Source organism: Delphinapterus leucas, chromosome 18, assembly GCF_059928025.1.
Source record: "Delphinapterus leucas isolate spDelLeu-1000000601 "Yukka" chromosome 18, BTC_Dleu_Yukka2, whole genome shotgun sequence".
Taxonomy (NCBI): Eukaryota; Metazoa; Chordata; class Mammalia; order Artiodactyla; family Monodontidae; genus Delphinapterus; species Delphinapterus leucas.
The window spans coordinates 73,166,843-73,178,937 of record NC_143146.1 but is presented as its reverse complement, the minus strand read 5'-3'; the positions used below and the strand labels follow the sequence as shown (position 1 = coordinate 73,178,937).

The window sequence follows — 12,095 nt, the reverse complement described above, 5'->3', positions numbered from 1 at the left end:
GGTCTACCATCTCTTGTCCCATAAATAGAATCATTACTGATCTAATCCAGCCATTTCCCTCCCCTGTAATTACTTTAGCCATGGGTGTGTGATGTAATCCTGACACATGAAGTGTCCGGAGAAGTCTGTGAGATTGCTTCACTGTTCAAAGAGGCTACATGGGAACACACCCTCCCTTTTCTTGTCTCTGGAAGTTGTGCGGTTGTGAGCTCTGGAGTTGCTGCAGCCATCTTGTGACCATAATGAGAGCTAGTAGAGGATAAACAAGCCACTGACAACAGTGGGCAAGGTGGAGAGATGGGAAGAATTCAGATCCCTGAATGAATCGTTGATTTGCTGAACTATTTAACAGTGGAGCAGGCTTTCCTCTGGACTTTTGCTTAGTTCTTGAAACTGCAGCATAGTTGGTTTACAATTTACATCTGATGAGCTTTTCAAAGCTTGTGTAGGTCTACTGCTGCTGTTTCTTGTTTCTGTTGGTTTCTTCTCATGGAGCTTTGTTTTCCTGAATGCCATTAGTCTTTATGCAGAGGTCGTTGCCCTAGAAAAATGGAATCTGAGGCTTCCCGGAGGCCTGGGAGAGAGGTGTTTCCTCCTTACAGGATTTGCACTTGCTACTGCCAGGTGCCCAGGGGCTCCACCAGTCAAGACCACCTTAAACCCCACACCTGGCTTGATATCCCAGAAGGGAACCTGGCCTGCAAATCTGCCCAAGGTAACCAAGGTGGGGCTGCAGCCAAGACTCCTCCCTGGCAGTTTTTTCTATTTCTTCTTTTCTCTTCCAGCCGTAGTCAACACCCAGCCTTCCTCGAGGTACGCTAGGATTGTGCGGAAAGGGAAGGTTTATCTCTGGTTCACAGTTACCTTGACGGGGATGGGGGTGGGGTGGGGGTGGGGGTGGGGGCTTTGGAATATCAGCCTATAGGAGGGACTCCGGGAAGACCCCCCCCTGGAATCCAAGCCCATGGGTTCTTGCTTTGCTTGTGCAGCAGATGCCCTGGGGCAAAGTGGCCGAGTCCCCTTGTTGCTCTGGATTCAGACTTTCCCTCAACTTTGGCCTGAGCGTCGGTGACCAGCTTATCAGCTCTTTGCTTTGTAAAGTGATGCCCTTCATATTTCGTCTAGGAAAATGCTCTTTTGTTGAGAGGGTTACTCAGGCCCTGGAGTTATTTTTACGTTGGAAAATACATTCATTACTGTTTAAGTCACTTGAGTCGTGGTTTTCTGCTGCTTTCAGCCAACTGGGCCTGCTCATGACATCAGCGCATTCTGTAGGAATTTCTGTGAGGAAGCCTGAAAGTTGGCCAGAGTCTCTAACATTAGGGTTTGGGATGCACTGATTTGGTAAGGATGTCTTAGTTATTCTGGGCAAATCTCTACAGAAGAAAAAAAACCCACCTATTTATTTGATTTATTTATTTTTTAAATGTTTATTTTATTTTTATTTGGCTGTGCGGGGTCTTAGTTGCGGCTCATGGGCTCCTTAGTTGCGTCTCGTGGGCTCCTTAGTTGCGGCATGCAAACTCTTAGTTGCAGCATGCATGTGGGATCTAGTTCCCTGACCAGGGATGGAACCTGGGCCCGCTGCATTGGGAGCACGGAGTCTTAACCACTGCACCACCAGGGAAGTCCCAAAACCATCTATTTATAAAGGAGATATTATGAAAATATTACAGCAAAATAGAAAATGAACATTTATTGAGGGCCACTAGGTATTTAGCACTTTCGTTTTGTTATCTCTGGACTGAAACTCCAGTCGCTTAGGTTAAACAGTGAGATCCTATCACTGAAGATATTACTCCAGGTAATGTGATAGAATAGAGAGGGAAGGGAAGGAAGCGGGGAGGAGGGGCGGGGGCCGGTGAGACAAGCAAAGAAAGAGGTCTGTTCCATCCTGCTCCCACCTGGAGCAAACTCACCAAAAGCAGTTCACACCACATTTCCTGCTGTTTGGGGCCAGTCAGAGCGTGTTGGGCCGTGAGCACGGAGGTCTCCGGGGTTTTCCTCATTGGGACACAGTCGTAGCTTGTGAATCACACTGCCAAGTTTACCGACAGTGCAGTTTACATTTGTCTTTATTTTCAAGCCGGGACCTTTAATTAAAAACCATATTTAGGGGACTTCCCTGGTGGCGCAGTGGTTAAGAATCCGCCTGCCAGTGCAGGGGACACGGGTCCGAGCCCTGGTCTGGGAAGATTCCCACATGCTGTGGAGCAACTAAGCTCCTGAGCCGCAACTACTGAGCCTACGCTCTATGGCCCGCGAGCCACAACTACTGAGCCTGCGAGCCACAACTACTGAAGCCCGCGCACGTCTAGAGCCCGTGCTCCGCAACAAGAGAAGCCACTGCGATGAGAAGCCCACCGGACCGCAACGAAGAGTGGCCCCCGCTTGCCGCAACTAGAGAAAGCCCACGCGCGGCAATGAAGACCCAACACAGCCAAAAATAAATAATAAATAAATAAATTTAAAATAATAATAAATAAATAATGTACTTAGAGAGGCTTCCCTGGTGGTCCAGTGGCTAAGACTCCACACTCCCAATGCAGGGGACCTGGGTTCGATCCCCGGTCAGGGAACTAGATCCCACGTGCCGCAACTAAAGATCCCACATGCTGCAACTAAGACCTGGTGAAGCCAAAAGAAACAAAAAAAACCCCCCAAATCCCCCTGTATTTAGAGCCACTATAGTTGTGGGGACTATACAACTGGTTTTAGCTGGACCAGGCATGTTGGAGAGAGCCCTGGGAAGCCAGGGTCCTGGGTCCAGCTGGGTTTTCCAGTGGCCTTCAGATCTTCGGAGAGTCTCAACGTCTCTGAGCCTCTTTGCCCCCAGCTTTCAAATACAGGGCTTGATGAGATGATCTTTACAATCTCTTGGATTCTGAAGTGCTGTTTTATGAATGCAAACTTATTCAAGATTTTATAGCCTTGATATGATGGCAGGTCACTGAGATGATTCCTGTAATACTCTTCTCATCCCCTGCACTGTTTTCCTCGTAATCGTCCCAGGCCTTCACCTGGCTCACGGGACCGCCATGGGGCCTTGCTGTAGAGAGTGCTGTGGTGCACACCCCAGAGCCCGCAGCACCCAGCCCTGCCTCTGAAATAAATGCCTCATGGGGAGGGAGCTCCTCACCCGACAGGCCACCCCTTCCCCGGGGACCACTCCCATCCACGCACTGGCCAAGGGGGTGTGTACCAGCCTGCTCGGGCTGCCAAAACAAAGTGCCACAGACTGGATGACTTACAAACATGGAACAGGAGGGAAGGGGGCAGGGCCCACAGTCTCTAAATAAATCCACTTCTTACCTATCACTTTGTCTCTCGCTGAATTCTTTCTGCGATGAGACATCAAGAACCTGAGCTTCATTAAAGTGTGTGATCTCTGTTGGAAGACTGTGGGTTTCGGCCAAGTTCGAGTCCCAGCCGCGTGGGTTCAAGTCCCAATCTGAGGTGCACGGTTTCAGCATTGGCTTGTAGATGGATATCTTCTTGCTGTGTCCTCACATGGGCTTTTCTCTAATCACCCACCCCTGGCGTCTCTTCCTCTTCTTATAAGGACACCAATCATTGGATTAGAGCCCCACTGTTATGACCCCATTTAATCTTAATTACCTCTTCAGAGGTCCCACCTCCAAATACAGTCGTATTCTAAGGTTCTAGGGGTTAGGGCTTCAACATGTGAGTTGCGGGGGACACGATTCAGTCCATAAGAGGGACTGAACAACTCTGAAGGGCCGTCCAGGCTCCAGAGCTTCCTGGAGACTAGCTAAGGCCCCTGTTGCTCTGCTTCTCCCTCTGCCCAGTCCTCCACTCCCCCTCAGGGGTCCACCCAGAGCCCTTCCAGTAAACGTCCTGCTCCCAGATCTCCATCGCATTCCCGTCTGTTTCGTGGGGAGCCAGCCCCAGGACACATGCCCTCCACCTTTCCTTTATTTCTCTTCTGGGGAAGACCACTTTGGTAGCATATCCAGGAGGCTGTCCTTATAGGTAAAAGCTTCCTTGAAATGCTTATCTTCTTACAATAAACAGTGACCATCACTGGAGAGGCTTCAGTGGAGGCAAATGGTCTGACCCGGTGGGCTCTAAGGTCCCTCTTATGGGACTTACCTGTTCATTGTCACCTGATAGCTCTTCCTTAAATAGTCCACGGGCACAGAGGCTCAAATAAATGTGAAAGCTACATTTCTTGTGCCTGATTCTGTGGTTCTTAGGTCAAACTTAGCTCCCTGCCCAAGCTCCCAGCGGCCCCCAAACAGTTTCACTTTCTCTCTGCCTACCCTTGTACAAATTAAGGAACGATTTCAGGTCATCAAAACTACAGAAATGAAAATTACACTGGAGTGAGTTTAATTGAGAATTGACTATTCATTGAGCAAATGTCCTATGTGGGTCACTCCACCACGGGGAATAGGAAAAAAGTAGAAGAAAACCCTCGCTCTAAAGTTGTTACAGGGAATTCCCTGGCAGTCCAGTGGTTAGGATTCGGTGCTTTCACTGCTGTGGGCCTGGGTTCGATCCCTGGTCGGGGAACTAAGATCCCTCAAGCTGCACACAGTGCAGCCAAAAAATAAAATAAATAAACTTGTTACAGAGCAGGTGGAGGAGTGAGTTATATTTGGACTGAAACTTGTCATTGTCATGGGCCACTTTGGGGAGGACTTGATGATGGAGCCCTTGGGAAATCTAGGTCCTATGACCAAAGATAACTCCAGCCACGAGAATCTCTTTATCTCTCTTCGCCTCATCGTTAAATGCAACACGCCATCCAAGAGGCACCAGTTAAAGATCTATGATAATTTTTCCGGATTTTGCAGGACAGTGACCTTGGGGGAAGATGTAGAGGAAGACTGGGTCTCCAGCTGCCTTGGACCAAGCTTTCCCACACTAATCTTGGCGCAGCTGGTGGGTTGGGAACCTCTTACAAACTATCTGAAAAGCTTTTTGAGCTCTTTGGAAACAGATACGGAGAAAACATAGAGATTATGTTTGCAATATTTATACAAGAAAAGTAACACATTTCTCAGTTGTTCTGTTCATACTGGCAACCGCTATTGTTCACAGAACCTACAGCCTCAACAAAAAGTTAGTATATTTATGTCTGTCCTGTTTCCTCTAAGAGTCCTATATGTTTCCCTAAGAAAAGATCCAAATACGCAACCTACACAGTGAGTACAGGAAACTCTCAAAGGTTTAGAAGAAAACCTCTTCAGACTCCAGTGCCGGACAGTGGCAGCGTATAGCTCTCGAATCCATCCCTTGCCTTCTGTCGCCTCACAGTGGAGCCTCGGCAGAGCGGTGCCTGTCTCCGCTCTCCTCTGGGAGCGTTTATCTGCAGTAGACATCACAGGAGAATCTGCATCCTGCAGAGCTGGGTACCAAGTCTAATGAAAGCCCCCAGGGAGCCTTGGCCTGAATTTGAGACGGCTGTGAAGCCCACACACCGGAGCTCTCGCCTGGCAAGACCAGGCTGCACTGTCATTTTCTCTGGGTTTGGTCAAGGTTCAAGGCTTCGGGGCATGAGGGGGTTCTGGAACTCCACTGGGTGCTTCTTATGCGGACCTGGGGAGATCTGGGCTGAGTTGGGCTCTGTGCTCTGAAATCGGTTTAAAACAAAGAGATTCGACAGAGACTAATTTACCCTCTCTCCAGGAGTCCCTAAACTACTCCAAACCTGCCCTGGGATTCAAGGTCTAAACTAGATTTGTCCCGCAAACCCAAGGCTGGCTGATTGGGCAAATAGTAGCAGGTTCAGAACCCTCCTTGGGCAGCAGAACTGGTCTAGATCCTTCTGATCCATGTGCACTACTTTAGGACATTTCCTAGATGGCTGCTAGGTAGAATTTGGGTCTTTGCTTAGAATGTGTTTACCCCAGACTGTTAATGTTTAATTCTCAGTTGAAGCTAATGTCAAATTACATTCATTTCTTTTTCATGACTTACATTTGTCTGTATGTCCTCTGTTGTTAGGAGTCATTTTCTTTAATTTTTTTTTTTTTTAGGAAAGCAGGCTCCTTTTAACCTCTGTGAGAAGGTGAGCTCTTTTGCATTTTGCAGTAAGTTCTGTGAGGAGGAATGAGTCCAATCTGTTCACCCAGTGATGCGTAATGAAAATACATTGCATTCATATGTCAGGGTTTTCTTCCAAAGACCACTCCCTACCATCACCTCTTTGAAGTTATAGACATGAATAGATGTATATATAGATACACATATGAAACCAGATTAATTAAGGATGTAGTTATTAAATGTGTGTTTATATATATATGTGGTATTAATACTGTGTATGTGGATGTATATATACATTGGTGGATATGTATAAGGGTGTGTGTGTGTGTGTGTGTGTGTGTGTGTGATGTAATTGTAAAACTTAAGTGAACTATGGTATAGGGACATTTTTGTCAATTTTGTCCAAGACCAAAAAAGAAAAAAAGAAAAATGTGTTTGTGACATAACATGGAAATCTTTTAAAGATGAATTTAAAATATCAACTTGCATTTGAAGTTTGTGTGAGCTCCCCGGGACAAACACTTCTCTGAGGTCCACCTCTCCCCCTAGACCGTGGAATTGACTCTGACCATCCCAGAATACGGATCTCTAGCCTGTTTGGGAGGAGAAGCTGTTTTGCATTTTCCAAAGCCTTGTGCACTCCTCTCTCGGGGTGAAAGGGTTGAGGTGATAGAGGAAATCCCAACAAGCCAGGCCCACATCCTGGGAGCCTGACAGCTCTACTGCTTCCTCGCTGGGAATCTCTGGGAACTGAGTAGAGGAGCAGAAGGGAAGGGGTGGACCTGAGACTGTGGCCCTGCCTTTCACTCTGTGAGACCCTGCTTTCAACTCTTCGGGTGTCTACCCAGAAGTGGGATTGCTGGGTGATATGGTAATTTTTTGGGGGGTCCACACCTTGCAGCATGCGGAACTTCCCCGACCAGGGATCTAACCCGTGACCCCTGCAGTGAAAGTGCAGAGTTTTAACCTCTGGATTCCAGGAAAGTCCAATCATATGGTAATTGTATGTCTCATTTTTTTGAGGAGCCTCCGTACTGGTTTCCACAGCAGCTGCACCCTTCAACATCCCCACCAGCAGAGCACAAGGCTTCTCATTTCCCCACATTCTCACCAACGCTTGTTATTTTCTGTTTTTTTAATATGGATTTTTTTCTTAAAGATGAGGAACTAACTGGGTTGTAGTCAGCCTTTCTCTAAACTTGTTCTGAAGCTCACCTCCTCAGAACCATATTATAAAAATGCAGACTCCTAAGCCCACCTCAGACCAGGTGGGACCTCAGAGTGTGAGCTTTTAAGCAAACTCCTGTGAGCACCGCCTCCTGCACTCCCAGGAATGCCTCCTACAAGTGGGACTGCAGAGATTTCACGGAGACACGACATTCAGCCCCCTAAAAACCACAGCGTGGAGGAGAACTCAAGCCACACCCATCAAGATAATCTCATCACATGGATTCAGCACAGGTTAAAACATCACAATCATTCATATTGTTTTTTCAAGTTCTCAGTCTTTTCAGCCGTGATCTACTAAAACATCAAATCAAGGTCTGGAAACATGACATTTTTAGCTAAGGAAATGCTCTTGATCAAAACCAGATTTTTACTGGTGATCCTCGAATGAAATAGCCCATTATCAGCTTCCTACAGAAATCTCCCCAGAGCTATTCTCAGGCAGCAGGGAAGCAATCTTCCCCAGGACCACTTCCCCGGCCATCACACCTACTGTGATCTGAGTCATGCCTTTTGTCTTGTGCCTGGAATTTGGGGATGTTTATGAAAATCTGTTGTAAATACTAGTCATAATTCCTCCTTTCACAAGATTCTTTATTTCAGAAAAATGAGTAGCCCATCACGTACAAACGTCATATCACTTCCAGCCCCATTGTCACCTGGAAATGTTCCCTCTTCTGTTTTACTAGAGATTATTTAAAGGCTTTTGAGAACAGTGTGTCATAGAAATCCTCCAGCGAACTTAGTGTCTGGGTTGCCACCAATCATGTTAAAATACGCTTTTGCATCAGCTGTACCTACTTCAGCTTTTGAGGGCAGAAAATGGAGTTTTGTGTTGAGAAGTAAATGCTAATGAAAAGCAAAATGTCCTTTTAATGCAGACTCCTTGAGTTTAACGTCTGTCTACTTGCTTCACTTAAGTTCCCAAAGCAGGTGGAGACATAATTAACCCATACATCATGATGATATTTTCTTTAGCACAATAAAACCTTATTTTCAAATTAAACTGCTCGGATATTAAGCATTAACATTTTAAGGTAAACATGTTGTGCTGGTTCAGAACTTTCAGAAAATAGAGAATAGGTCACTGGAGATTTCTTGCCAGGTGGTGTCTCTCAGCTTTCTACTGATGCCTTCGGATATGGATGTTCAACTAGACCAGATGAATATAGCAAAGCAGGACATAGTCCAGACTGCCCAGCTAGTCTCAAGCAAAACAAACAAAGCAAATGAAAAAGACAACATTCCATTGAATCCCTGTAAATAGAAATACCTGCGCATGTTGTGTAAACTGTCACTTATCCCTGTTTGTACTTGGCAGATGTTGGTGGAGGGGGAAGAGATAGTTAGAAATAAAATGGTCAGATGTGTGTGTCTAATTAATAGTCTGGGAGAAATAAGTGTACAGCTTATAGAAGCAAGTATTTAAAACTGATTTTTTAAAGAAAAAAATTATACTTTTAGTTTTTATAGGGACATAGTGAAATGGAATTGTCCAAAGTAAGGGCAGTTCCGTTCATGCAAATACCAGCTCTTTTGAAAGGCTCTGAGGCAGGTGAATTATTACCTGGGCATTTGGTGTCAATTTGACTGTTTGACAACAAGATGGGAAAGGAAGGCAGGCTGGGAAAAGTTGGCCTTGATTTTTAATTCTGTTCAATTGAAGATGGTAGCAAAGGCATCTTTCATGGGTAGTTTAAAACTCTGGAGAACAGAGCTTCTGAAACTAGGGTGCGTACATATCACCCAGGGACTGTGTTAAAATGCAGATTCTGGTTTAGCAGGTCTGGGGCAGGGCCTGAGAGTCTGCATTTCGAGGAAGTTCCAGGTGAACCCTATATTGCTTGTAGGAGGAACACACTGAGTAGTCAGAGACTATAGCTCTTTGTCGTGCTGTCTTTTGGCCGTTCTGGAGCACGTTGGATCTGTACCCACAGTAACCGAAGAAGCTTTGCATCTCTCACAGCTGCAGAGCAGAAAGCCCTGAACAACAGGAAGATGGGTCCAGCTAATAACCTTAGCCTCTCAGCTGTCAACCTGCTTGACTCAAACCGAGTCCTTGTTTTGAGATTTAAAAGTGTGCTTTATACTTTCTAGAGGGGTTATAGAGTGCAAATGAGATTGGTATGGATGGCAGATGACTCGCCAGCTTCATCAGAGACAACAGTGTTCCCATTTTACAGAGAAATCTGGGCCCTACAGACAATATCCTCCTTTTGGGAGAAGCCCTTGGGGATGGACAGTGCCATGAACATTTACCTCTCAAGATGAGCTCCCATTTTTCTTCCCATATTCCTGGTCCTGCCTGTTGTTTTATTTCACAAAAAGTGTTAGTTAAATTTTATCAGGAATGAGAGGTCATTTTGTCCCAGTGTTCTGTCATAGAGAAACACCAGGGATTTTGGAAATTTAGTGAGTCAAAGATCAAGGCCAAAGTCTGAAAGTCCTGTGTGGAGAGGTTGCCGCCTAATCCCGAAGTCTGCCAGGACTGAGTTTTTGCCTATTACACGGTTGCTTTCGTTAAGAAACATGTTTCATTGAGTCACAGGGTTGTGGGTAAAATAGTTTCCAATTTCTCCCCTTCCTAACGTCCACATATGCCACTCCTCTGAGGCTGCAGGGCCTACGTGCATCTGGCGACTTCAGGCTTCAGCTGTTAAGTTCTTAAACTGGTAGCTGCACAGTAGATTTTCGGTCCTTGTCTCTATATTCACTGGCCACACCAGCTCCATCTGGCTGTACCTCTTGTACACACCTACTTACCGAAACAATACCTGTCATCAGTCTTGAGTCATTCATCAAGCAGGCCTTTAGTTTGAGATCCACACAGTTAAAGGGGGCCTCCTTTTTTTTTTTTTTTTTTTTTTTTTATGATTACGAGATCCTGTTTCTGACATTAAATTTCCTTTACTCAATGTCTTAGCCATTAGGGCTGCACCTAAATAAAGAGTCCAATTTTCCTCCTCTCTGGGCACATGCTAAGTTTGTATTTTATTTTCTCTTTAAAAGTTAGGCTTATCGTGTGACTTGTGTTGGCCAATGAAATGTGGATGGAAGTTATATGTTACTTCCAGGAGGCAATATTAAATGCTAACGCACAATTCTGTTCCCATTCTTCTGCTATCACAGAAGCATTTCCCTAGAGCGATCTTCTAGCAACCCAGCAGCCGGGCCCCTGGATGGTTACGATGAGAGGCACACCCCCATCACCAAATCCTGCAATCCACACTACACATGTAGTATGAGCTGCAAATAAACCTTTATTGTATTAAGCCCCAGATGTGTGTGTGTGTGTGTGTGTGTGTGTGTGTGTGTGTGTGTGTGTGTGTTGGGGGGTGTTTGTTACAGCAGCCTAACCTGTTCTATCCTGACTGCTCCACTGGCATTCAGCTGGTGGTGTAATCCATCATTTGTAAGTATGGAACTGCTAGGAAATGGCCTTCAGATATCATCGTCATTTTCTTTCTTTCTTTCTTTCAAAAATATTTATTTATTTATTTATTTGGCTACATCGGGTCTTAGTTGCAGCACGTAAGATCTTCATTGCCTCGTGTGGGATCTTTTAGTTGCGGCATCTGAACTCTTAGTTGCAGCATGTGGGATCTAGTTCCCTGACCAGGGATCGAACCCGGGCCCCCTGCATTGGGATCGTGGAGTCTTAGCCACTGGACCACCAGGGAATTCCCTTGTCTTCATTTTCTATTGTAGGATGGGGGTTGGGAAGGAGGGGACTAGTTCTTTCAAGCTTAAGAAGACAGTTATCATAACCACCGTGAGGAATCACTTCCTCATCTCAAACAGCTGGCTGATAGGAACAGTAAGAGCTGAAGTTCTTGTACGTTGTGACGACTTCACAAATATTTATTTATTTAAAAAACACTTTAGGGCTTCCCTGGTGGCGCAGTGGTTGAGAGTCCGCCTGCCGATGCAGGGGACGCGGGTTCGTGCCCCGGTCCGGGAAGATCCCACATGCCGCGGAGCGGCTGGGCCCGTGAGCCATGGCCACTGAGCCTGCGGGTCCGGAGCCTGTGCTCCGCAACAGGAGAGGCCACAACAGTGAGAGGCCCGCGTACTGCAAAAAAAAAAAAAAAAAAAAAAAAGAAAACCCCAGAAAAACACTTTAATATGTGTACAGCATGTTCCTGATCATTCTTCCAACGCCCCCCTCAAGGGCACATCTCTCCTGGATCTAGATATATCCAGTCTTCAATGAAAGCTGTTAAAAGAGAGACACATGTAGTAAACCAACATCAGATTACACTCTCTCTAGAAGGAGGACTGACCCGAGTGCTCGGGGGTAATCCTTTTTTGGCGGGGAGGCGAGGAATCAGGTAGCAGGCCCACTTGGTTACTGTACTGTCTCTGCTCATTTGGAAGTTAGTTCTGGAGCCCTGGCCGGCAGGTCCTGCTTGCTTCCTCCTGGCATGACCCGCCATTTCTTTGACTTGGTGACCGAAACCTTCCCCAAATCTTCCACTCGCCGTATCTCACCTCTGCTGACATGGCCAGTAGCGGATAATGAAACACTGAGTCATCCATGGGCATTCCTTGTCATGATTTTCTCCAGTCCTTCCGGGGCTTGAAATTAATGCCAATAAAGAAAATATTAGTTCTCCCTGATGTTTTGAATGGCGGGCTTAATTGTTTAGGCTGCAACTCAGAAACCAAATACGTCAGATGGAAAAAAAAAATTTTTAATCCTACATGAGAGGTAGTATTAGAAAGTGATGACGATTTTGGCTTCTGAGCTCAGATTGCCTGAGTCTGAGTTCCACTGTGGCACCTACTAGCTGGGTGGCCTTGGGCAGCTTCCTCAGCCTCTCTGTGCCCCAGTTTCCTCACCTGTAAAATGGGGC

At 46.1% G+C, this 12,095-nt stretch overlaps 1 protein-coding gene across 1 annotated transcript in view; it reads left to right on the top strand.

Moving 5' to 3' along the window:
• POMP (proteasome maturation protein) overlaps positions 1 to 10,503 on the top strand; it is a 68,163-nt gene extending 57,660 nt beyond the window's left edge. The window contains exons 7-8 of the mRNA XM_089899297.1: positions 6,006 to 6,037; positions 10,369 to 10,503. Coding sequence (XP_089755423.1) covers positions 6,006 to 6,037; positions 10,369 to 10,395 — 59 coding nt within the window. The 3' untranslated portion in view covers positions 10,396 to 10,503. The remainder of the gene's footprint in view (positions 1 to 6,005; positions 6,038 to 10,368) is intronic.
• The last annotated feature ends 1,592 nt before the right edge of the window (positions 10,504 to 12,095 follow it).